Here is a 27,741-nt window from a genome sequence, read left to right as displayed (position 1 = left end):
TTTTATTTTATTTTATTTTATTTTATTTTATTTTATTTTATTTTATTGTTAAATGCAAGTTACTATAAAATAATTCTGAAATACTACTTAATTTCCAATAATAACTAATTGAAATTCTCGCTGGCACTCTTTCTCTCAACTTTAACTAAATATTAGCACAAAATCTTTGAAAAACAAAGTCAAAATAGAGCAAAATATATGGACATAAATATGTACGCCTTCACAGCTTGAAGTTTGCGACGGTTTTTTCCGAAATTCTCGAACTAGCCACCTTTGGCATCAGCCTATAGCAGTTAACGAACTAGTCAGCCTATGCATCAGCTTATACAGTTACTAGAGTGTTGACTTTTCTCTGCAGGGAATATGCTCACGGGCGGTTGAGTCTTCTTGCAATTTGCTGACTGTTGTGTGGCAAAGATCAAGGACATTCCTTTTGTCGTTGGCCTGCTGAAGTGTACCGTGCGAGTGCTTTTTTTTAACCTACACGTACAATACAAACGTGTATATATGTATGTATGTGCTTGTATAGGTGTTTATAAATGTGCGCACACTTATTTTGATTACGATGCGACAAGCGAAACTTACATTAAGTACTGTACGGGGATCAGAGGAAATGAAGAAAGAAAATAATAAATGTTAAACAAATAGTTGCAGTCAAGCAGAAAGTGTAGATAGAAAAGAATAATAGGAAATACATATGTATGTATACATAATGCACCCTACAGCGATGTACAGTAGCCATTAATATACTAACATATATGTATATTGATGCGTGTAAAAAATTCTTTTTATTCGCTTCAGAAAATGCTGCCCTTAGGGCGAATTTACAAGTGCGGCACTTTGACACGCGCACGCTGACGGTTCAAAGGTTTGTGTAATTTTCGCAATGGCCACTATATCGCTTAGCCTATTATTTTCTTTTTTTTTAATAGTTTTGAGATCCTCTAAATATGCGTGAGGTATGGGGCTGGCACGTTGACATGTGCTTTGATATTTACTATGCACTTTTTCATATGGCAACAATAAGAACTAAGTCCTTAACGATTTCGCACAAGCAAATAGATTAGTAAACAGTAACTTGTAGTTCTCTGGAAGTTGTTACTGCTTGAACGAAAATATAAAGAACAGTTTGTGGTAAGAGTGACCCCGAGAGCCAGTGGAAAAAGTTTTAATTTATGTAGCCTTTGACTGATATACATGCTATCTTTTATATTTCGATGGGACATAGGATGGCGGTTTTTCGGAAAAACACCTCGGCAAGATACTAAAACATTGAATAACTCTATTAATACTGTAAAAAGTGTGCTTATTGAGTGCAATTTTGAGATACTTGACAAACATACATACATAAATTTGCCGACACCTAAGGCTAAACTCAATACAAATGGAATGGAAATGTTCAATGCCTGCATATTTGTCTCTCGCCTACCACACCTGGTCCCAGAGACCACGCACAAACCTACTTATGCGAAAAAATGGACCACATCTCCGAGTAATCACGCACTGCTATTGGGGTCGCTATAGCAGCTTGAAAATGGAAGCCGGGCGCATTTTCGCAATTGAGCTCTCGTCGCCCGTTTATGACCACAACAAATTAATTGTTTACCTGCAAATCGTTTGACAAAACTATCAACCAGGACAAAATAGTCAACGATTCCATAAAATTCTGGGTTTCACTCGAACTAAGGGGGTTGCTAAGACACAGTTTGCAATTGAAAGTGGGCTCAGTCATTATTACTTATGTTGCGTAAAACCTGTGGAATGAAACTGAACTGGATGTGAAAGATATTATGAGTAGCGTCATTGAGGCGACGAATATCAAGCGAAAATAATATACGAATCAATTGACGCCCCGCTCTTCGCCATGGTCTTAAACAAGATATACAGTACCGCGGCAATTAATTAGAAACAGTACTTACATGTTTATATTTTCAAGTTCATAAAATTTTTCCAATTTTAATGGTTATTTTTAACCGACTTCCAAAAAAGGAGGAGGTTATCAGTTCGAAGGAATATTTATTTATTTTTTTTTATGCATGTTACTGCATAACTTTTGACCACGTCAACCGATTTCGATAATTCTTTTTGAATCAGAAAGGTAGTGTCTCAGAGGTTTTCGATCAGTGGATCATGAATTATATATATATATATATATTTTTTTTAAGTCGGTTTTTTTTTCTAACAATTACTTTTTATAAAAATATAGATCGTTCAGTAACATAAACCAATCAAATAAAAGTTTATAACTTTGTGCAAAACTTACGAAAACTCAACATATTTCTAAAATTATTATCAAAATTTTTGGGTATATAGCTGTGGCAACCAGATTTCTGTGGGCAAAAATCGGGACATTTCTAAAGCAGCGAATTAAGACATAAAAATTTTTTTTAGAATAAAGAGAATATCGTTTAATACAGTCAAAAACAAAGCAAAAAGAAAAGAACTTGAAGAATTTTATAGCAAAAATGTATACATACAATATACATATATATGCATATAGCTTATATTTTTCATATCCTCATCATCATTTGGCCGAGCTTCTCCTCCGATTTGTGGCGTGCGCCTTGATGTTGTCACACAAAGAGGAGGGACCTACAGTTTTACGCCAACTCTGAACGGCGATTTTATTTTTATGAGAAGCTATTTTTCATGGCAGAAGTACACTCGGAGGTTTGCCATTGCCTGCCGAGGGACGACCGCTGTTAAGAAAAAACCTTTTTTCTATATTTTTGCGATGTTGCTTTGACCAGAGTTTGAACCCTGGTGCTGCGGAGTGGAAGCGCACACTGCTTACCACTACACCACAGCGGCCGACAAGTATTATTTGTTAAAAAAATAACAAAAAACTTAACAAACAAAAATATAAAAACCTTAAAGAAAACTAAAGCAGAAATGTAACCGAAGATCATAAGAAATAAGTATGCTGATGGATGGGACGTGGTGCCACGTCTCCGAAAAATGGTTTTTGGGCTAGACTACACGGAGGCTTCTATTAAATTAATAAAATCAGGATTTAGGCGGTACAAATATGAAAATTCGGGACCATACCAACTGTTAAAAAATATTCAACGGGACAACTTTGCCAAAATCGGTACTCTCCCGCCATTCAATTTCAGTACAGTAAAGTGAAAATTTCAAGTTGTGTTAATTATTCAGAATTTTCCAAAAATTTTCTAAAAATTGTGATTATTAATCAGATTTAAATATTGTTGATAATTTTTGGAAATTTCTTGAATTTTCGGAAGTTTTGCACAAAATTTAAAGCTGCGATATATTTGGTTTATGTTACTGAATGAACTATATAAAAAATTAAAATAAACAAAATTTAAAATATAAACATCTGCGTACAGTTTCTAATAACTTGGCGGGGTACAGTAGAGTAGAGATGCCAGATCGAAATATAAAATATAGGCTTTTGAATCGAATCGAGTTGAATCGAAATAAAAATAATCGTTCCAACAACAAATCGCCGAACGAAACGAAGTTGAAACGACATTTTGCTTTCCTTTTTATTCAAAGCATTAATCGATTTACTTACTAATATTTTCCTTGTTTGAATTTCTTTTTTTATGAAAAATTTAAATATCTTGTTAAATTTATCTGAAATGGAAAAATGATCTGCGACCTAATAATAAGGAAAACCTGTTTCTGCGCTTTTTCGTGTCATTTCAAAACTTCAGGTTTTTTTTTTTAAAGAGTAATCATTCCATTCTTTAGAAGCCCATAACTCGGCATCTAACCATCATATAAAAAAAAATGTGTATACACATACCTACATACTTAGCACAATTACAATTTTCCAGAATATGAATGTATTTGTTTGACCTTTTCTTGTCTGCTTGACGTGAAATGCCCTACCTGGAGGCCACCAGAGTTATTTCCAGGTGGTAGAAATAATTATCATTTTTGAAGTTAACAGGACTCTATTTTTAGTTAGAATTCTAGAAATATAACCCAGAAATAAGACACTAAAGACGTCACGGAAATACATATATTTTAAACTTAGATATGTGGCTTTTGGAACCGCTACGTACCTTAAATAATTTATAAGCGGTGGTTGCTATGTTCTTAGGTTTGCGCTAAAAATTCACTATTTTGAAAGTACTGCTGTGCTGCTGCTATCAGTTATTTATTAATTTTTTTATTGCTTTGCTTTTTGTGCGTCGTAGTATACTTTTACAACTGGAACAAAGTTACGTACATACGAGTATATAATCAAAAGAAATGTAAACACATAAGTTTGCCCATTTCTATCCGGACTCTTTTTGCACTTTCACTTGAATTAGTTTTTCCTGTGTGTGTGTTTTTTTTATTTTTACTTAATTTCCTCAGGGCGTACTTGACTGAGTAAACTGTGATGTTTTCAATTTGTTTTACTTGCCTTGCTTTTGCTTTTGTTATTGTACTAGTTGAGTTCAAACAAGTTTTGCTAATTAAAGTACATGTTGTTGTTGTTGTTGTTGTTATTGCTTTTTACACCTACACAGAATAAATATACCATAAAACTAGCGTAAGCACAAAGTAAATACATATGTACTTATGTACGTAATGCGTCGGCGTAACTAAGACACCCAGTCGTATGAGTGATTTTAATTTGATTAAAATTTCAACAATTTCATCGAGTACTTTTCTGTGTACATAAACTTTCGGAGAACGCATGCGAACAAATAGCAACACAACTGTCTAGCCGAACAGGTGTGACTAGACAAAATCGTCGACAATTTCGTCAGCAATGCTGATAACGACTGAGACTAGTACAACGACGTTAACAACGACGACCAAATGGCAATGGTGAGCGCAAGCAGCAGGCTATAACGCCGTTGAACTTTTACTTTTGTGCGTGCCAAAAATGCGACTGCAAGAGAGCCAAGTTTCAAACGATGGCTACGATCAGGGTTGCCACTTTGGTAAATTGTTAGCAAAATCGGTAGAAAAAGTTTGGTTTGGTAAAAAGGTAAATTGTTTCTCATTTTGTTGAAGTATTTTGTTTAAAAAAACAATTAAAACTATTCGTTACCGCTTTATTTTTTTGTCGTTATCTCTATATTACGAATTTCTTTCCAAAAGTGTATTCTAATTCATTGCGTTAATTTTAGAACGCTTTAATGCACACCCGTTATATACAAATGCACTCAAAATTCATTTTACTTGAATCCTGAGCAGCTTTTTTTGCCTAAATACTTTTTTATGATTCTTTAAGTAAAAGGAAAAAATAGACAGTTAATAGTGTGTAATTACATCTATGATTGTTTGCAAAAAAATTCAAATTCATTGGAAATTGTTAAATGAAACAAAAAACGGCGGCGAAAAAAAAATTTAAAAAAATCAACGCGCAATTTTCGCTGCACATTGTTGGTCATACTAAAATTCCATGGGCTATAAGACTCCATACCTTAAATTGCTCTAAAAATTCAGCGTTTGAAATTTAGGCTTTTTTTTTTAATTTTTCTAAGTGTTGTATATAGCTTGAATACTTGATTCTTTATGGGGTTGGTTAAAGCGCAAACAATATTCTTTTACCAAAAAATATAAAAGTTACCAAAAAATGTTTACTCTAAAAAAAAATTGTGAATATAAAAAGAAATCACCATTGAGTCGCTGTATTTGTCTATAATAAGTCCAATTGAAGTTTTTTCAAATGATGGAAGTGTCGTTGTTGCCTTTAGTTTCATTACTTTCGCTTTTGGTTAAAGGAAACCGAGAAGGTGCCATTAATACGATCTCAAATAGGATATCATTATTTAAATAAAAAATTGTTTAAAAACAATTTTAATTTTTATTGAAATAACACAAGAACAAAAATATAGTTTTTATTAAAATAACTAAAAAAAAAACTTATTAGAGGATATTTTCCGGATTTGGTCGATTTTTTTCAAGTGGATGGTAAATGTTTTTTTTACGTCAGTGGCAACCCTGGCTACGACTGAGCGGCCGGCCAGTGTGAGTTGCGCGTTGCGGTGCAATGAGTTTGGTTTGTTGTTTGTTTTTATTCTGCTTCGGCGGCCGCTTCAGTTACTGCTATTGTTTGATGCTTGCGTTTTGTTTCTACTTTTCATTCGGCAGCTGCTGTTGCTTTTTCGAGCGATTTTTCATTTGTAAGGACTTGTTTTTTTATTTTTATTTTTTGTTTTTGGTGGTGAAAATGCAGCGGCGATAGATTGCAGGACCTTTACGTGTGCTGTGGTATTATGGTGGCATTGTATAAAATATGTATCCTTCTAACTTCGTCTTTAATTCTTTGCCTGCGATTTTTTTTAGGGTAAAATTGTTCAAATGCGTAATTTATTTTGCACTGAATTTATATTCGAATAACAACTATCTTGGAATGTCACATATCAAAATGCACAAAACTTCATTTTAATATTACACATTTTTTCAAAATTCATTTAGCTGGTTAAACACCCGTAATTCATGAAAATACACCAATTTTTGTAAGCGTTGACTAACTATTACCTACATACTTTTTAAATTTTCTTAAGCCTTTGCTAAATTTCCTGTCTAGTGTTCTACTGCATCAACTTTTTGCGTCGTTTACAAGTTTAAAGCACAATGAAAACTGAATATTCTGTCTACATCACGACCACCACTTGCTCACTGGCTTTTCGTTCAGCTCAACGTGAGCGAAGCTTTTCGTCTCTGTTGCATTTCAGATGGTTTTGTTTTTATGCTTTTTCTTCGCCAGGCAATCAGTGGATTGCTGGAAATGCAATGCGTTCGTTGAGAGGGGGTTTTTGTTCGTTCTGAGTAAAGCTCGGTGAGTGATGAAAAAGAGAAAACTGTAGGAATATTGTGCGAAGCTAAAATTGAAATTTTAATGCTTTTTGGAAATATCATGTTTCTTAGAACCAATAGAGGTGTTGCAAGGAGTTTAAAAATCATTATTGTTGCATGCAAATATGTATTACGTAGTGCGCTTTTCCATACACATTTAAAATGGCTATTATATGTACATGTGACGGGAACTAATAGACTCGATGGGCCAATTTTTCAGCGCCAGTTTGCACTTAGATCACGTTAAATTTACGTTCATACTTAACAGCTAGCTGACATTTGATTGACTAATCTTATTATAAACCAGATAGCTCGAGCGCTTAAACTTCAGATTTAACATTGCACTGAAAATTTGGCCCTAAAAGGACATCATGGCGTCTAAAAGTCACATCGCAGACTTGAAACCGAGTACTTTTTAAAAGCAAAGTGAGCTAAATAGTGCTACAAAATCTGAATTTATAGATCGTGGCGTGAAACCCATCGGGTAAGAAACTCTATAAAAATTTTTGGGTATTTGTTTTCTTAATATTTGCTTTAAAAAATTATACATGTATAAACATGTGAATCACATTGCAATAAATTTTTTACCAACTTCCCGATGAGCCAGAGACTTGAAACTTAAGACCTAGCTCAGAGACCGATGGCAATGGAATATGAGAGTGGAATTAATCCGCTAGATGGCGGAGGTGTCGAGATATTTGAAAACCAAAAAAAAAGTTTTCACGATAGGTGGCGCAGGAGTCAAGATATTTGAAAAATGCTTTTTTATAATATGATTTATTTTATATTTAGAAAATATATAGTATATTTTACTTAAATGGAAAGTTATATCTTCACAAAATATTTAGCCGTTAGGCGACGCGGGAGTCGATTTCAAAAACGATCGATTCCAACCATTGGCCGAATTGAATTTTTTTTTTTACAAAATTGCGGAAAATTTCCAAATTTCATGCATCTGTATTACCCTGTGCTTTTCTGCATTGAGCGGGTTACACTCGCCCATTCAAAGAGAGCATGTACATACATATTTTTAGCATCGTCTCACTCACACTTTTCGTCGTCATTGCCGACGACAAGCTACTACATCAGCTGTAGTAGCGCTCACGTTAATGTAGTACGATGAGTACATGGCGACCGGAAATCGTTGAGGGAAACCATTGCCGTTTACTAGCATATGCGAACGTTTCCGCTGCACCGACAAACATTGCTGAGAAGCTTACTGCTTACACTTTCAAACCTGCTGTTGACAAACGAAGAGAAACACAATGGAGGTGGATACATTCATTCTTACAGCTGCAAATACAAAGTTGTGTAAATCATACATATGTATGTATGTTTGCATGTATGTAAGTGGTTGCATTTACTACCGAACATAAATTTTGAGAAAAGCTACAGATGCTGAAGGAGGTGAAGTGCGAAAGCAGGCAAGGGAATATTTCCCTGAAAATGAAAGCTGCACTCAGATGCACGAGTAGGCGAAAAACATATACATATATATAAGTATATACGAATTTTAGTATATTACGAACATAAATGTGCCTGCATATAAATTTTTGCATAGCTTTTACAAGCGATAAGAAAAAAAGACTTATGCCGGTACTACGAGTGTGCTACAATTCGTAGTATTTCCCGTAGTTAGTTGTGGAAATAAGCAAAAATAGTGAGAGAATAGAAAGTCATTTGAAAATATATACATTTCTATGCACATGCATACTCACATACATATACATATACAAATACGGAAGATTAACATTTAGACAGTGAGTACACTTGAAGCATTACACAAGCATGTGAGTTTGAACGCTTTTATGTTTTAGTGCGCGTGTTGTACTCAGTAAAAACTTCCGATGATTTTTCCAGGTATTTAAAATTGAATGAATTTTAAACTTTTTAAATGCGACATAGAACTGACTCAAAAAACTGTGAAACTTGCAAAGGAAATTCTAGGAGAAAATAACTTAAAGCTTTCAGTTGAATTTTTTGTTGCCACTCAGTGGCTCTTTGCTAATTTATACGATGTCGCTTCGCCCAAAAGGAAAGTAATGAGTGGAATAAGCACTACAAACTTACAAAACATGCACAAGTATGCATGCACTGCTGAGCTAACCACATGCCATACATCCTTCTCTTTTTGTATTCATTATTTTATTTTTTTTTCATTTTGTACTTTGGTTTCCAACGGCTGATCAAAGTGAATGCATAGCGAACACAAGCAACACACATTCACAGCTATGAGGTACGCGAAGTGGAGTTATTGTACAGTGAAACGTGAGTAGAAAGAAACTTTTTTAAACATTTTTCTAGCAAGAAAAGTTAGACGCTTTAAAATGCAATTAGAAAAATGAGTGGTCTATTTCTGGTTCTCTAATTGATCTGCAACGAAAATGTTGCACTTCTTGCACTTTTTGATTAACTTAGAAAACTTCTACGTGTGTTTTTCCGCGCTTTTCGATGGTTCAAAACAAGCGGTCAATAAAAATGCCAAAAACTGCCGCTTTAAACTGTTTGCTGCACAATATTATTAAAGGGGTGCTCCCCGGAGAATATAACAGCTACATGAAAGGAAAAGGCAAGAATGATATGCATATACTTAGGTGAAAAATGCGTTTTTGCAGTTTTTGTAAAAGTTTTTTTTCGATCTTTATACCTAGTCTAATTATAAGTAATATACTTGTTGTGCTAGTGCCATTTTAAAAACATAAGTAGAAATTTATATAAAATAAATAGCAATACAAACACTCGTTATACTTTTATCCAAAGGAAAAAAACTTTTTATTTGGAGCATCTATGATTAGAAAAATATGCATATGTACCAAAAATGCGGCCTGCTATTTTAAACTTATGTAAACTTCTTTGCTCCGAATCCAATGACCTCACATTGAATCCGCCATTTTGAGCCTTCGAACCCCTTTTATATATGAGTAAAAAAGAAAAAATTGAGGATCGGCCATTTTAAATTCCAAAAACCTAACACCGGACTCGTAATTAGCAACCTCGAAAACCACCACCTTATATACAGATGAGTTTTTGATGAAAAGAAAAAAATTATAAAATTTGGTCGCCATATTGGATCCCCCATTTTGAATTAAAAAAATCTGACATCATATTCAAAATCAGCGATCTTAAAAAACCCAAACATCAAGAAGTTTCAAATCAATTTTGTTACTTCTCGACTTTTGGCCAGTAAGTAGTATTCGCCGCACCATAGTAATAAATATAAAAAAATTAAGTCAACATTAGAAGGAAAGAAACGCTTTTTGTTTTTTTTTGCTTTTTCGTATTTATTCTAATATAGCAGTATTTATTAAATTATTTAACATTAAAATTCGTCAGCAATTTACATATAAAATATTTATTTATTTAGATTTTTAATTCTTATAAGAACTTTTATAAATACACATACATATATTTAGATACATGTATATATGCATTCATACATGTAAAATAAATTGATGTGTATTTTAAATGTGACATATATATATGTATATGCGTATAAATATTCTTTTATAAAACTTATACTTTATAAAATATTTACATACATATATTAAATATAAAAGCAAATATTCGCATAGTTACAAAAAATAAAGCAAATAACTTTGCCTGAAAAGTAAAAATCGTTGGTTTGTTCCTGCAATTGTCTTCAATACATACAAACTTAAAATTATATACCCTCACATATACATATTTAAGCCGAAAGCACATTTTTAATTTTCAATGGTAAAGTTAAACGTAGACCTACATATAAGTATATTTTTTAATTTTCTAAAGAAATTGATATGTGTGCAATATGTTTGGTTGTTGCTGTACACTTGAAAGCGCTAAGTTTAAATATTCTTAAGCGAAAATGTATGTCATGCTAATTTGTATGAATGTATGTATATGCTAATTGATACTTAGAAATTAAATGTGACTTAACAAACGTAAACGTTTTCAAAAATTCTTGTACTTACATGCGCGTTACATACATACGGTGGCGAAAATATAAATAGGGACATTAGATTTTAAAAAGTTTTGGATATTTTTCGTTTATTTATAAAGCGTTTATTATTCAGTTATAAAAGTATAGCTCGTATTTCAAACTTTGTAAAAAAAATTATGAAAATTCGACATATTCAACAAAATTGCAAAAAATTTCAAAATTTTAATATAATTTTTAGAAAAAATGTTTGTATGCCGTTTTATAGCGTAATAAAGTTTAAGTTTCAATTGGCTAAAATTTTTTTATTGGCGTTGTTAGGCTGTTTCCCTAAAAAATATGTATTTTTTTTTAATATGGAGAAAATGAGCAACACCTTTAACAATAAAAAATTTGCTCAAAATCCATTGTAAGTCCTAGTTAATTTAAACTTGCACTTTATTGTACTAAAATTGAATGGGCTAAAAATTACATACTCAAAATGTTGCTAAGAAATTTAATTAAGAAGCGTGGAGTTTTGATGGATTTTTTTCAATTTTTTTTATTTTTTGTAAAAAGTTTGCAACTCGGACATCCATAATTTTTAGTAGATAACCAGCCATAATTTTATAATAAATAATAAAAATTAAATAAACAAAGATAAAATACCTAAAATGTCGCGTAACTATTTATTTTTCCGCCACTGTATATTTAGTATTGGAATTTCTCTTAGTCTAGTTTTTAGGTTGACATTCGTAAAACTCTTCGATATCATTATCCTAACCCTTGAAGAGCTGCAATAAAAATTCTTCCGATGAAGTGTTGACTGCTTTTTCCAGAATCTACATGGTGTATGCTGATTATACCTCTTAAAATAATTCAATCGTCTTTAACTAGTTCATACTCATGATATATTCTTTAAATACATACAGTGTTCTTATATTTGTATAAAATCTATTCTTATAAAGGTACAATTAAAACTTAACTACACTAGAGTTTTCAACAATCTCATGCCTGTTTATAATGTCTATTTTTTATAACTAAGTATGTGCTATTTCGTACTAAAAATTTATTCTCAGCACTATGTTTTCATAATTAAATTAGAATATAGAAATGGCAGAAATGAGGAGCTGAAATACGAGATAACCTCAAACAACTCATTCATCTTTCTTTCAACCATCATCCTTCTTCTCTATTCGTCCCGCTCAGCAGTTCATGTAGTTGGGCGCCTCTGTTGCAGCTGCTTCGCCTGCTACACACTCTTTTGTCTCCCCCTTTGCCACCTCACACTCGTTGGCCTGCTCCAAATTAGGTCCAATATTTTGATAAACCTCTGCCTGTACTTCAATGCTACCAACCTGTGGCACTGCCACCTGCTTGGGCTTGAAGGAGCTGCAAGTGGGCGAAGCTTTCGTTAGCTTGCCATAGATAATATTTGGGCGTTCATTGATTTTGATCGGTTGCAATGTGACACCATTTTGGTATTGATGGCCATTGCTGTTGTTGGTGGTAGCGTTGCCAGCACCATCATGTTCCTTCGCCTCCATTATTGTGTTTAGGTAGTTATTGGGCTGTGAAGTTGATAGATTTTGGCTGGTATAAACGGGTATGTTTGACGGAAACATCTGGTAATGTTCGCTACCGGTAGGACTGGTGGGTATGTTTAGCCTTTGATGTGATGACTTCGGTGAGGGAAATACCAGTTGTTGACGCTCCTCGCCGGGTGTTGAGTTAGGTGTTAGCACCGGACGTGGTGGTGGCGGTACAAGATAGTTTTCCATTAGCGCAGCGGGCGAACCGAGTCGACAGCCGAAGCGCCGCTCTTCGTGATCGGAGTGTGTGCCTGAGTCGCCTAGCGAGGTGCCGCTGCAATTGCTGCCAGTGCTGAGGCGGCCCGATGACGAGGAGGATGCTACACTCTGCAAGCTGAGCGAGCTAATGGGACGCTGTGAAGACTTGAAGCTTGAACTTGTTGTGATGGATGACTTAGTTTCATCGAGCGCGCTGTCGGCGCAAGAGCTTTTATCCGGCAGATGTGTTGTGGATTTGTGGCGTGAAAAAAGCTTTTTGATTTTCTCGAATGGTGTTTCGCGCTTTAACTGCGAACGCAGATTTTCCTGTATGCGCTCGTATTCCTTACGCAACTGATCTATTTGTTCCTGTTTTTCACGAAAGCTTTGCTGCACATCGTTGCGATGCTTCCATTTCTCAACCAGCATCTCCACATCGCGTATGCTGAGTACATTGTTCTTGAAGTCATGCATTATCTCTGCAAGCTCATCATCGGCATTGGAACGCGTTGTTGCGTTCGATGCGTCAGAAGCCGTACGTTTCAAGGTGCCGTATGTGGGGTTTGGTCCGGGACGCGAGGATGAGCTCAACGAACGACTCAAGCTGAGTCGGTTCTGTGGCAGCAATTCGTCTTCAACTGGCCGATTAGAGGGTTGAAAGAGATAGTTGCCATCATCAGCGTCTGTGCTGTTGGCCACTGTGGGCATTTGAGTAGCAACCAGTTTTTGGGGAATCGGTATATTGGATGGCTGCAGCACATAATCATTACCTGCGGTAGTGCCGCTGCAGTTCTCCAACAATTGCGAGCATTCATGACTAAACTTGTCTGTCTGGTACGGCGAATCGGTGACATCAACAGACTTGTTTTGCTCCTTCGATTGGTAATATGGTGGCTCGCTGATGCGCAGCTCATTCGTAGTCATTTCCGGTGTGGTTACGACCTTCTCGAAATTCTTACAAACATCTGCAGAAGAGCCTTGCAAGTTTTCGTCCTCCGTTTCGACGCTAATGTAATTCAAGTTCGATACAGCTAGCGTCTCTGTTTTTGGTTTAGTGTCTGGTGTGTTTTCACGTTCCGAACCGCTTGACATTTCCATGTACTCTGCAGATTGGGCTTCCTTTGGCTCCGTTGGTATCGGTTTTTGAGGTTTGGGTTGCTTCATTTTCGGAGAGGCTGGCGTTGATTTGACCGCCTCAATAACGACCTTACAGTTACTCTGCTGGTTGAGATTGTGATTGTTGTTGCCGACTCTACCATTTAACTGATTTATATTGTTATTTACGCTGGTGCTACTAATGCCCTTAAAGTAGTGATACATTGTTGTTAGCTCATGGAACTCAGAGAAGCTAACTATATTCGTCGCCAGCTTGTGATGGCCTTCCTGTTCAGCCAATTCGGCTGGTGTTTTACCAATGCAATTGCGTATACCGCATGCCGTATCGCCGCCAGGACACTCCATGAGCTGAATGCACAAACGGTTGAGACCCCAACGCGCGGCGAAATGCAATAGTGTGGGATATTCCTCGGGACTCGATTCGCGTATAGTTAAGAAGTGGTGCTGCTTCTCATAGGGACCGTTGAGTAAATGAAAATTGGGCGGCATATTTTTCTGAAAGCACTGCAATAAATGCAAATCGAGCGCATCGCGTTCAGCTGGTCCAATACCCAACGAGTGGCACATAAATTCAATGGGTGAGTCTTCAGTACGTAACAATTGCTCGAGTTCGCGCATGCGGCTTTCACATTTGATCGGGCGCGCACCAAGACTCTTTTCGTTCTTTTCGATGCGTATTTCAACCATGGTGGAGATTTCCATGCAGGACTCTGGGGGGAGTGAACAAGAAATAAAAAAAAAAACACATACGACAATTTAATATAACGTTTTACAAAGAGATTTTGATAGAAAAAAGACATTAAAACTATTTATTAATTAGTTAATTTTTCACCCACCTGGTATGGAGAACTGCACAGTGAATGGATTGCGACACTTGAAATTTCTTATTTCAATTAGCTCCCCAGATTTCTCTACCATTATCTTGATTGTATCGTCTTTTTCCAGTGGTTCCGCTAGCATGGCAACAACTTTATTTTGCCCGATCTTCACTTTCTTCGGCAGTATAGTAAAACCCTCCGAGCAGCTAGAGAAACTACGCGAAATACCGCTGTGATCATGACACGGCGGTCGTTGGCATAGTGCACGTCCCAAAATATCTGTGGCTATGCCGAGTATATTGCTAATCTGTGCTTGATCGTTGTCGCGTATGGTACAGCGACGCCATTTGTAATAGCTTGGTAACGCTAAAAGTAGATTGAAACAGGTGAATAATTTAAGATGCATTTTTATACATAATATTCTTGAATAAATGCCATTAGAAATGTTGAACTCTCATAGAGGAATACGATTTTTTGCTAGTCCGAAACCAAGCCTAAGAAACCTATTGCACATAGGAAAGCATATATTCTATAGCTCGGTCCATATTACTATTCATCTAAAGAAAAATTTGTCTCAGGTAATTAGTATATTCTGCACATTACCGATAATTTTGTGGACAAATAATCGTTAACTATATTTATTTATTGGCTCAAATTTTAATGGCCGACTCGAAGAAGCAGGCTCGCGCTCTTGCAAGTTTGTGCGCTTCGCAATTACTCAAAATATATTTACAATGTTACATAATCACACTCCGCAAAGGAATAAGTCGTACCTGTTTTTTGTATCTCCTTGACCTTTTCCTCGGTAATATCCAGTAGAATACCCAGCACTTTCTCCACGCGTACAATGGCCGTCAATTGTGAGAGTAAAAATGAGTGCGAAAGTGCCAATAGCGCCGGACAAAGTATGACAATTTGCAAGGCTGTATTTTGGTACTTGTTTGCGATCTCCTCGCTGAAAGGACCATCTTCGATTTTGATATGCAAAAAACTATAACAAATAATGAGAAAAATGCATATTATTTTTTAAAATTCAGCATCATACTACATATTATAGAAAAGTCCTATCTCACATCATCGCTAAAATAAACAAAGGCCGTAACTAACTAAAAATCCGAAATTCACTTTTTGATTGATTATGATGCATTTCATCGAATTTTAAGTCCCCACATCGTTTTATGCAATGCAAGTTTTCAGTTAGTTATGGTTTTTTGTGCATTTCAGCGACGATGTGAGATAGGGCCTTTCTATATTAAAGTAGAACTAATTTTTGTTTTTTTAACCGCCTTATAATCGATCACGAAACGAACGTTCGTTCCGTCTGTCAGATGTTTCGTTCGTATGTTGTTGGTACTGTGTAAGTAAATCGAAATCAACTGGCGACACTACAGCTAATTACAATTAAAATGCTTTAAAAGCTAGCCAACATATCGAGCCCTAACCGCCAAAATAATCTAGATGCTCTAGGAATATTTCTGCATCAAAAAGAAAATTTTGAAAAAAATATCGCTTACGTTATTTTACGTAATTCTACTAGGAATGTATTTTAGGTTACGAAAATCCCGGTATTCTTGGCAAATAAACCCTGAATTTTCGGGATTTGTAATTTGCACTGATGGCTATAATAGAAACCCCATTTTAATAACCAGTATTGGCTATATTTCTTTTTATTTATTTAATAACTAATATTTTTTATAAATATCTAACTCAAATATCAAATACATATAGACCCGTGTGATAGTAAACTTTACACACAAAAATCAATATATTCGCGAAAGCATGGGCCAAATATAGTAAAATTGCCTGTTTAGTTTTTCACTCTGACGTCAGTAATTCAAAAAATGATTTTATGGGTATCAAATTAAAGAGGAAATTCTGTAGAATTTAAGTAGATTCAATTTTTTGGTGCAAAACTAACTATTGACATGTCCTTTTAAAATTGTATCTTCGAATTTCGTCCTTCTAACTTTATCAGCTTAAAAAATTACCTATTCGTCCGTGTGAATCTTAAAAATTTGTTTTTTTTTGAATTCTAAGGAGATTTCCTCTTTCATTCGGTACCCATATTTTTATTCTACATTGCATTGACTGTTTTAAACAATTTTTGAAATTACAAGGTCCTTTAAAATAAATCCTGATGTCAGAGAGAACGTCACTTTAAATAAAAGAGTAGGTTTCAAAGCCATTTATTTATTATTTATTTTGTAGTAGGAGAGATAGAAGCAAGTTTTCGATTTAAGTTGTTGAAAAGTAATGAACATCTAAATCCTGGGATTATGATAATGACATCCCGGAAATCCGGGGACCGTAAAAAGCGAAAAAATTTAAAATCCCTAAATTCGACCCAGTTTAAAATCGAGACAAGTGCAACGTAATCGTCGTAAGAAAAGACGAAGATGAAGGATAGAATTACAAAATATCATGCAGAGACGATATCTTCTGCAGACGAATCATTCGTTCGATTTATCGTTCGAGATATGCAATAAGGCCGTTAAAAAAATCAGGTGTAATAATTATTTTTTAAGTTAATTTATTGCATTGAAAAAAGTCGTTATTTTTGGAGTTTGATTTTGGTTTGAAGAATAATACTTATTTTTTTTAGTTTTATTTTTGGCTTGAAAAATAACACTGGATCACAAATTTGAATTTGGTTTTTATTCTCCAGACGCCACTATCCAACTTGTATGTAGATTCGTCCGCTGATTCCAAAAATCGAGTTAATATTTTATTCTACGGATGCGTTTTCGAGTTATTTCCAATTTACCGTTCTTCAGCTTAAAACAAAAGGTGGTTCCACTTAGTCACTTATAAATATCTCTTGAACCAATTTAACAAACTGAAAATGGAATACGACAAATGAAAGCTAACAAAATTGTCCATAAACCGTCTATACATCATTTTCCGATAGAAATGATAATTTCTGACAAATTAATTAGTTATTCCAGGTTTCTTTTTTGATGGAAAAAAAAAACATTTAAACATTGTCAAGGATTAAAACACGTTTCCAGTGGGTTTCTGGGGTTGCTGATTATGAAAAAAATTTACTTCAAATTCGTAATCGACGACCCCAAAGACTCTCGAGTGCCGGGTTTCGAACAAATCCAATTATTTGTAAATAAAATGGACCGCCATTTTGGATCCGCCATTTTGAATTTCGAAAAACTGACTTCATATTCCTAATTAGCAACCCCAGAAACCCCCTGGTAATAAGTTCCAACCCATGACAATGCGTAAATCTTTCAGTATCAACGTTTTAGTTTTACTAGTCTCTTTTCGTGAGCATATTTTCGGGAACTAGACTTATTCTAATTGTCTAAGGCAGGTATATAAAAAGAGTGATTTTATGAATCACTCTAGAAACCATGTTATAATGTTTTAATTAATTTGTAACTAATTTCGAATACGGGGCAACCTTATACGAGTCCTTTCGGAAATAATACCTATTTAGATAACCCTAAAATGCAAAACATTATCTGTATATAAAAATTTCATCAAACTCGTTAGAGCCGTTTCCGAGAACCTTATGGATATATAAAGGTATTTATGTACAAGAATTGCTCGTTTAATGTAATAAGATATTAATGGCAAAGGTAATCGTAATTGTAGTTGTATTCCCATTCGTGTTCGCATTTGCTTTCGTATTCGTATTCGTTTCCTCATACATCTTCGTTGTCTTATTCGTAGTCTTATTCAACTTCTGTCAGGGCACAATTTCGATCAGATCAACTGTGCCGTTAATCCGGATCAACGTTACCGTCTGTCTATGATTTTAGACGTAGCCCTAGCATTAGTCCCTAACCTTAATTATATTTATTGGACGATTTTGTTAGAATACCTCCGAACTTCAAGAAAAACACCAGAAGTTGCATAAGTACATAATTTTACTTTCCAAGAAAAAAAATAAAAAATATTTTCTGCGTAAAAAAATAAAACTAAAACTAAAAATAAAAGATTATTTTTCGAACATAAAATAAAACTCAGCCAATAATCATTAAATGTAATTTATAAACGCTGCGGTCTCTGATTTTTTCACTAAACTTTCAACTTACTTGAACGGTTTACGCCCACGCTGTTTTGTGATCTTATCAAAGTGATTCTTCAAGAAGTTGGCGCGTAATATGGCGCGCTCGCTATGCTTTGCCGTGATAATGAGTATGTCGTCCATATTGTAGGGACCCGAATTGTTCGATGAGGAGTTGCTTACTGTGCCGCAGTTATCTGCAAAGTGAAATGGAAATGGAAAAGGAGCGGTTAATAGAGGCAAATGTACAATGCATGTAAAAATAAATATAATTTACAATATACAAATAAAATATCTATATACATATCTATGTTTGCATGTATACTATATGCACACAGCTACATACATACATACCGACATATATCGTAAGGTAAAATATATGGGTGACCAATGTGTATGTATGTAAATACTTATAGTAATTTAAAGTTCGAAAAATATGCGCTTGTTGCACAAGTGATTTTGGAACTCCTAGAGTGCATGCTGATAAATCACCCGCATACACAGGCAAGCAACTGCAGGGTGATAATTTATGTGTGTGTTTACTTAGGATTTATTATTGGCGATTTATAGGCAGGCATTTGGTGTAAGAAATCGGTTCGACCATTTGGACTTCTGCACTCTTTTTGTGCTATTTTGTGTTTTCATGTGTCATTTGTTTGCTGGTTGAGTGACAGCGGCAACATAACAAATACGTCATGAATTTGTTTGACAATTTGTGTAAAAGACAAGAAAGCAGCGCGTACAGTTGCCGTATGTTGCTGCGGCAGATAAGGAACGCAGTAAGGAATTGCTTGCTGCGGTGCTAAAGACGCTAAAGATAGTGCGTGTGTGCATTGACGTGCGTTTGCAGTTGTCAATTGGCTGTCAAAACGTGCAATAATGTGTTTGTTTTTTTTTTTAGTTGGATGCGGAAGAAAATTTATTGTAACGGCACTCGAAGCTAACTACAGTGTTTGGACCTAAGATCTTAACTTCCTGTTGACCGAGTTCTCATGGAATTCGTTGCATGTTAGGCCACACGGCGATAATGGAGATTAGCGGAGACAATTTATTAGCTATTGCAACACGCATGCATACGTACCAAAGTTACACACACACACACACACATACATTTATATATGCATGCATGCTTAAGTAAAAGGATTATTTTTTTCGAAACCAAATGCATAGCACAAAAAATTGGTTTGTTTTAGTTGTGCAGAACCGTTTAAAAAAAGCCAACTACTAGCAACAAATTGTAGGCGCTCTCAGTGTATTTTTGCTGTTATTAATTACTTTTGTTGTTGGCACACTTGCATTTTTAGTTTAGTGCCTTACAACGCCACGTTTGTTTTAAAATTTTCGTGCTTTTGTTTTGTTTATTTCATTGCGTCCCTCTGCCTTACAGGCAGCGCCCAATGTCTCTGTTACACCTCTTTGCTCTTGCAGTCTGCTATGAGTATGCATGCACCCGTGTAAGTAAAAAAAAAAAACCTCTTCTACCCACTGTTCTGTCATGGCGTGTCGTTGTGGCGTCATAATTTTTGAGACGTGTCTGCGCTGCCTGTGTATTGTATGGGGTTGTCCCCAAAAGAATTTTTCGCCTGTTGTCTCTGTGGCACACAACTAAAATACCTACTTATACTTTACTGTAAATACAAAGGCATTCTATGGGAACGCGTCATTCGGATTTGCTATTTTTATGCGCCTGTTTTTATGTGTTGGTGTCATAAAAATGTTATTATGTTGCTTTTTATGCTAAGTAGGGGAATTGAAAGGATTAGTTGGTAGAATTGTGGACAGTTTTGAATAATATTTATGCATACGTACATACATATGTATATTAATCTTGCATTAAATTATTTAAAACGAAATTTGTAAAACATTGGAATTTGCAATGCAGCGTGGCATGAAGTCGAAAAGTATTTTTTCTTCGTCTGATGATTTAAGAGAGGTCCTGCTTTAGAAGTTCAAAACTGAAAACTATACTTAATGTGCATGTATTCATGTTTATACTAGCTTATACCCGCGGGTTTCACCCCGCGCTTTTATACAAATATGAAAAATGATTTAATGATGTTAGATTTTATTTCTGTGCCCATTTCGTTATAGCTCGTAGTTTTTTAAGCGAGTGAAGGTATTTAGGCCGTTTAAAACTATGAAATTATAAAATCTCAATTATCAATCAATTATCAATCCCTCTAAGTTTACCTTAAAATGGTTCCAGGTATACGACGCGTGAACGTGTAACCTTCTTGGAGGTGCCAGGGCGGGTTCTAATATTTCCAACTCAAATTTAGTAACCTGGCCTTAATAAAATACCACTACTCATTACTGTAGCAAATGCCTCAAGAGAGCTTTAGATTATAAGGCCGAACCCGGCTCTCCCTTTTCCATTTAATGAAATATATTCTGTCAGTACGGCACTTATAAAATAAAAAATCACCATAACAAATTTAAAATACTTCGAGAGAGTTTCTATCCTTCCAGAGATTTGTATTAAGAAGTTTTTAGTATGTATGGGAGGCGACATGCCTCCTTTTTAATAACTCACATTTTTTCCATGAGCAATTGATACATTTTGCATACACAACTCCATACCAAGTTCCTGTATTCTTCCAAAAACAGTTCCAGGGATATGTGGCAAGAAAATGTAAATTTGTACTGGAAGTGCCACGCCCCTTTTTCTTATAACCCTAATCTTCTTCCATGAATTTAGAATTGATTTTACATACCCCAGTACCAAGTCCCAGTAATCTACCATGAACACCTCTAGAGATAAACAGTATAAAACAGTAAATTTGTACGGCAGGAACCATGTCTCCTTTTCGAATAACGCAAATTCTTCTCCATGAGTATGGAATTAATTTTGTATACACATCTCGATGCCAAGTTCCAGTCCTCTGCAATAAACACCTCCACAGATATGCAGCATAGAAAAATCAATTTGCATGGGCGTTGCCACACCACCTTTTCCAATAACTCTAATTTTTCTCCATGAGTATGGTATTAGTTTCACATACATACATGCATACATATTTATTTCCATACCAAGCTTGAGTGCTTTACCCCAACCATTTGAAGAGATATGCAATATGAAACTTTCAGTCAGTATGGGAGGTGCTACGCCTCTTTTCCAAAAACGTCCATTTTTCTCCGTGAATATGAACATGATTTCAGACAGTGTTGGCAAACTGCTAATCTGATTAACGATTAAAAATTAACGATTAAAATGTTAATCGCGTTTGAAGATTAAAATTAAGTAGTCGTAATCAACTGTACGATTAATGATAAGATTTTTTTAATCGTTAATCGCTGGCTGCGATTACGTTTAATTAATTTAAAACATTAATCGTTAATTTAATTAAAAATAAAATCTGATTAATTTGTCTAGTTTGTCCGAGTTTGAAACCAAACACCAGTTATAGTAATTATTTTGTGTTTTACGCTTATAAAAAGCAAATATCTCTCTGATCGTCACTAATATCTAATTATTCTTAATCAATGCTCTTGATAAAAATTCCCATGAAAATGCTATCTACGCCACTGATGTTTACCTTAGGAGTAGTTCTGGAATTCTAGAAAGCCTTCAAGCTTTTTTTTTTTAGGTAAATTTCAACCACTTATTGACCTGCATTGGTCGATACTTCGACCATAAATTGACAAAAGTAAATTATGAAGCCTCAGCAAAAAGTTTTAAAGTTGTCCGGTTCCGGTTGTATGAGCTGGACCATATACAACGCAGCGAAATTTACAACTTCACACGAGAAGCTTTTTCTAAAAATTAACGGTGATTCGTAGCCAATTGAATCTTGCATATTATCTGACTAAAATTGAAGGGGCTAAAAAACTGTGTACTCAAAAAAATTCTAACACTTCAGAGAAAAAAGTTTGATTGCTATCTACGCCACTGATGTTTACCTTTGGAGTAGTTCGGGAATTCTAGCAAGCTTTCAAGCTTTTTTGAGGTAAAATTGGACCACTTATTGATCTTCATTGGTCGATACTTTGACCATAACTTGACAAAAGTAAATTTTGAAGCCTCACAAAAAAGTTCCAAAGTTGTCCGGTTCTGGTTGTATGAGCTGGACTATATACAACGCGGAGAAATTTAGGTCAGACAACTTCACACGAGAAGCTTTTCAGGCGTTGGGGCCCTCGCAGCTCACTTAGAAGACTTAAAGCTTTGAACGACTAAAGGACTTTGAACGTTTGAAAAGCATGATATATCCGAATATATTTCCGGATATTTTATATATTTTTTTGTTTTGATATTTACCTTTTATCCAATTTATCTAGATTCATTTTAGGTGTCCATCTATAAAAATTTTAGAACTAACTGACAATATAAAGTTATTTCAGCCCTTATATGTGTTTCAAGAAAATTTCGAGAGAAATCTGCCAAGACTCCCATACAAAATACATTAATAAATTGCCTCTTAAATATTTATCCACAATTTTGAGTTATTCATGCTACCCGCAAGCTGATGCGAAAATGGTTTTCTACAGCACGTTTTTGGCCTATCCAACCGGTGAAAATCATGAGTTTTTGCTTTTAACGAATTCAATTATTATTTTTTTATTTTAGCTAACATATTTAAAAAAATTATTTTTATTGATACTTACACTAATTTATCTCATGGAAAAACTATAGGCGGTAAACTATGGTTTATCTTCTCACTTAATTTAATAATTAATTTGAAAATATTAACACTAGCAGTGCTATTAAAAAAATAAACAATTATAATTTGATATGCAAATTTACCTTTACAATTTTTTGCGCTCGATGTTAAACATGTAGGATTTCGTTCAGCCATTGCTGCCACAGAAAAAACCCAGTTCATTTTTCACAAATCACATTAATAAAATTAAGACCAAAAGCGTTGTTCAAACATAATTTTGGGCGCATTTGAGTTTTTATGAATTTAATTCTGCTCATAATAAATAATGCACTAAGCACTTTTAATAACAAATGGAAAATCCTTTTGTTTAACTGAATTGCATATTACACATGCAGCTGTTTATTTTAGCAGCAGATATTAAAAAAAAAAAAAATCACGCACCACAAACTATAAATTCAGACACGTTTTGGGCATTTAAATGAAATTAAATAAACACTTTTTAAGCGCCCAACATTATTACATACATATGTACATATATTTGTGTATGTATGTATGTATGTATGTATGGATGTACGCGCTTGAGTATTATTGAGTGCTTAATTTGTTGTTGCTAGCTATTGTATTTGTTGGTGGGCAATTCATTTTCGTTTGTGGACTATTAAAGTTAATATGTAATAAAATCACTACATCACTGCGGCGTTATTCACCTAGCGCCCGCTACCGCCTATCCAACTCGCGTGTGCTTCCTTTACTAGATATATGTATAATTTAAGGCTAAAAAATAAAAACTTAAGAAATTCGAAAATATGTATTTAAACGGGCGCGCGCTTTTGTACCGACCTGCGCCAGTAAAACACACTTTATGTAGCGCGGTGAGTTGACAAATGTAGTTGCAACACCGCGTAGACGTACCGTAAGCCTTGCGCGTCCAACATGCAACCGCGCTGCTGGGCGATAGAGCACTTTGCCGCTGTTTGTGAACTTCTTGACACCCACCAATGACAACGGCGGCGACAGTAACGGCAGCGACGACAACGAATTTAGGGAGTAGGCAATCGAAAATGACGACTGCCTCGACGCAAGCAACGCGACTCTTATTATATTAGCAGGCAGCAGCAATTGTTGGCTGCATTCTTTCTTGCGATATGCAAAATATTGCCGCTCATTATATGCGTACATATAAATAAAAATACAACAAAATTTTCGCTTTTTTAATAGCGTTCATAAACATTCGCAAATGTGCATTTCTTGTGTTCGTTTTGCGGTTTCGAATTTGCCGCTGGTAGACGGGTACAAGGCTATCCACATACATACATATGTATGTATGTTTGTATGTACATAAATACAGCAGAGCTCTTGTGCACAAAAATAAGTTTGCTGCACACCCACAACACGCATGAAAAGCAGCTGCAAAGATTTTTGTTGTTGTTTTTTTTTTTTGCATGAAGAGCCAGCACAGCTTTCAACGTCAAAAGCAGCAAAAGCATAAACGAGAAACAACACATTCAAAGGACAGAAAAATAAAAAAATTCAATAAGAGTTGCCACTTTTCTACAATCAGTTCTTTTTCAGGTTTTTATTGGCGAGTAATGTGGAAGTTCCTTCGACGTAGAATTTGGGAAAAATATTATACGCTATTTATTGGAGAAATGCTGGACTAAGTGTCGAGCTAAAAAGATTTTAAAAATCTCTTTTTGACGAAAATTTTTTTTCATAAGGTCACAGACTTATCAAATTGCCCTCATCCAGCTGCAGATACTATTTTTCTTGTAAAAATTTCTTTAAAAAAATTGCTTCATCAGAAGAGAGGACCATTCGCGCCGATCCAGTGTTGGCGCTCTTGGGCTTCTTGTACAAAAATTTCTAAGATTTTCCTCTCTTGGTAGGATGGTATTTTAAAATTTAAATTTCCATAATGAACAGCCTTTTAACAACTAATCTTAGTAAAAGGTTACTTATGAAGACTTGCCTACCGCTGGAAACTAAGCCTTGAAGCATAGCGGCTGCTTCGGATTTCCCCCAAAGTGGTTGACTAAACAAAATGTGGCGCTGGCCGATCCAGAGAGCGGTATATCGATCTTTCTCGGCAGCTGGTTCGAAAACGCCTTATCTCAGAAAGATTTTCAAGGACGCTCTGTTTAAGAACTTGGTTCAAAAACGCCCTATCTCAATTGAAAATATATGTTGAAATAGGGCGTTTTTGAATGGGCACCTGAGACAGGGCGTTTTTGAAAAGACTTCTGAAATAGGGCGATAGTCGTTTCATTGTTTTCTTGTTCGGTCATGCTTGGATTTATACTAAGACCCCCTCCGATGTCCAGGAGTGTAACCTGATGATGCGAATATATTACACCACAATCGAAACAAATCCGCAAAATGTAGAATATACTTAATAAATATTAAATAAAGAAAATTTGACATAAATTAGTCAAAAATGAAGTCACCTCAAAATTGTTCTGAGAGAATTTCACTACCAAAACTAACCAAATGCGCTACCATGGCAACACTGCACCAGCAACAGCTCTCACTTGCAGATACTGCCAACAACAAAAGCAACTGTGGCAACAACAGCTGTGGCAACATCAACAGTGCTGCCCCACTCAATCTGACGTCGCACTTGAATTTGTTGCGAATTATGCTGTTTTTTTTTTTTTTTACTAAATACGTCCACTGTCTCCAGCGATGCAGCAATTTTTGTTGCCATTTAAAATATTTTGTTTTTTTTTTTGACTTGTCTGTTGCTCTGCTTTCAGTTTTGTTGCCGCGGCTTTGTGGTTCACTTTTTTTGCGAACAGAAATACATAATTTACTTTCGACTACTTAGGTACATACATATGTAGTACAAAAAAAAAAACCGCGAATGGTTCTTGGGCAATCTAATGGTATCGTCGTACATAGAAAGCCCGTTGACAAAATAATTAAGTAGAAAAACTTTTAAAAAGCGCTTGAGTAATAGCTCTCAAAAGTTAGCGTAAGCAGTAATTCGTGGAAGGCACGCGTGGTTTAGGAAGGGTAGCAGCAGTAGGAGCTTAGTTTTCGACGAAATTTGTTATACAAGTTTCTTAATCGCAAATTTGGCTAATGTCTTATTGAAAAGTTTAGAAAGTTTGAAAATTAAATTTGGTTGACCGCGATTAATGGACGAAAGCAAATGTGCTTTTTAAATTGCGTTAAACAGAAATCAAAGGATTAAGGGTAGTTAAGGAAAAGATAGTTCGAAGTAGTAGTTCGACGTAACAACGCTAACACTATTTATAAAAAATTTTCAGTGATATTGATAAATATTTCGATAATTAAATCGATAAATAATGATATGCATATATATATATATATATATATATATACCTACATATATAAATTAAAGATTTTTTTTAAATCTCAGCTGTTTTTAAAAACAGCTGTTTTAATTTAAAAGGAGTGGTCTTATGAAGTAAATTAATTAGTCAAATATCTGGAAAATATAGATTTTTAAGCTACATATGTCTTTAAATAAAGTGCTAATTAAGTTTCTCGCTTTCGTTTAAATTCCATATGTAGATGTAACCCAAATCCTTGCCACAGCATTGAGGCTTATCGAAGTCAGACGCTAGTCATTTGCCTCAGTGCACCAATTACAAAAATGTCATATTTGGCGTAAGGCAAATCCCATATTACGAATGACATGCAACATACACATTATACATACATACATACATACATATAAGTATGTATTTGCATATGTACATATATCTTGTAAAAGGACCTATGTAACTATGTACATACTACATACATATGTCATGTATAAATTTGTACGCATAAGATCTGCTGCCGATCGAAAATATTGCAAAACAAAGCCAAGTAGTATAGCAGCAGACCGAGGAGATTTCAGCAAAATACGCTTTTAATCTTTTTGAAAATAAATTGCAACAGCCGGTGTCTCGAGCTGCAAGACAAACATCTGTTAAGTGTTACGTTCTCGCAAGAGATCTCGTGCGCGCCAAGAATGAAGGGCATAACAGAGAAGGCGACCCGAGCGACCCTTAGCTGCTTGCCAACGATTAACTATATACTTTTTGTTTTATGTATGTACGTATGTACATTCTATACTATGTAATTAATGTAAAAATACGTAAAAATTTATGTATGTACAATACATGCATATATGTATGTGCATTAGGGTGTATCACTCCCCATGCAAAAAAAATCTGTACTGCTTTTCCTTCGCAAATATACTATTTTGTTATATTTTAAGGCTTTCGCTAAAATAATACTGCGTAAAAATATTTAGATTCACGTAAACTGGACCTATTTGGAAATAACAAAAAAAAATATAATTGTTTTATGAATAAATTGTTTATAAATAAAATTAGTTTTTAAAAATATATTTCCCTAAAATCACCTCAGATAATAACTAGAAGAGTTTAAGCTTAAAAAGACTGCATAATAATGTTTAAAAAATTTATCCACGGAATCAAAATAATTAGATTTTTGTAGGTATTTTCAAATAGGTTAAGCTCGTGTAAATCCTTATAATTTTTCGAAACATTATATAATATAATACATTTTAAAAATTCCGGTGGTAAAGCAGCCACTTGTTTTAGTGATGCACCCTAATGCACATACATCCGTATAAAACTTTGTACGTGCATTACAAAAGATATTTGTTCAAATATAACTGATGATTTTATAAACAAACCATTTTGCAGAAGATTTCTCATAGAACAAAAGACAATCTACATACAGTGACGAA

At 34.8% G+C, this 27,741-nt stretch overlaps 2 protein-coding genes across 4 annotated transcripts in view; both read right to left on the bottom strand.

The window, feature by feature from the left end:
• LOC118737067 (probable serine/threonine-protein kinase DDB_G0267686) overlaps nucleotides 1–6,651 on the bottom strand; it is a gene marked incomplete in the record, with an annotated part of 51,030 nt that extends 44,379 nt beyond the window's left edge. Inside the window, 3 exon segments of the mRNA XM_036467318.1 lie at nucleotides 4,035–4,479; nucleotides 4,627–4,855; nucleotides 6,462–6,651.
• A 5,056-nt stretch (nucleotides 6,652–11,707) lies between these two features.
• The window catches only part of LOC118737066, a 68,497-nt gene continuing 52,463 nt past the window's right edge, over nucleotides 11,708–27,741 (bottom strand). For 2 of the 3 annotated variants that reach the window (XM_036467315.1, XM_036467317.1), the window contains 4 exons: nucleotides 18,440–18,608; nucleotides 15,164–15,381; nucleotides 14,409–14,756; nucleotides 11,708–14,282 (listed from right to left, as the gene is read on the bottom strand). In XM_036467315.1, coding sequence (XP_036323208.1) covers nucleotides 11,872–14,282; nucleotides 14,409–14,756; nucleotides 15,164–15,381; nucleotides 18,440–18,608 — 3,146 coding nt within the window. In that variant the 3' untranslated portion in view covers nucleotides 11,708–11,871. Of the gene's footprint in view, nucleotides 14,283–14,408; nucleotides 14,757–15,163; nucleotides 15,382–18,439; nucleotides 18,609–23,155; nucleotides 23,427–27,741 lie in introns of those variants that run through there. The other variant, XM_036467316.1, reaches the window with a different exon arrangement.

The sequence above is a fragment of the Rhagoletis pomonella genome, unplaced genomic scaffold, assembly GCF_013731165.1.
Source record: "Rhagoletis pomonella isolate Grant_MI unplaced genomic scaffold, Rhpom_1.0 Rhpom_scaffold_00004, whole genome shotgun sequence".
Classification (NCBI taxonomy): Eukaryota; Metazoa; Arthropoda; class Insecta; order Diptera; family Tephritidae; genus Rhagoletis; species Rhagoletis pomonella.
The sequence above is the reverse complement of the archived record's forward strand: the minus strand, read 5'-3'. Positions and strand labels throughout refer to the sequence as shown.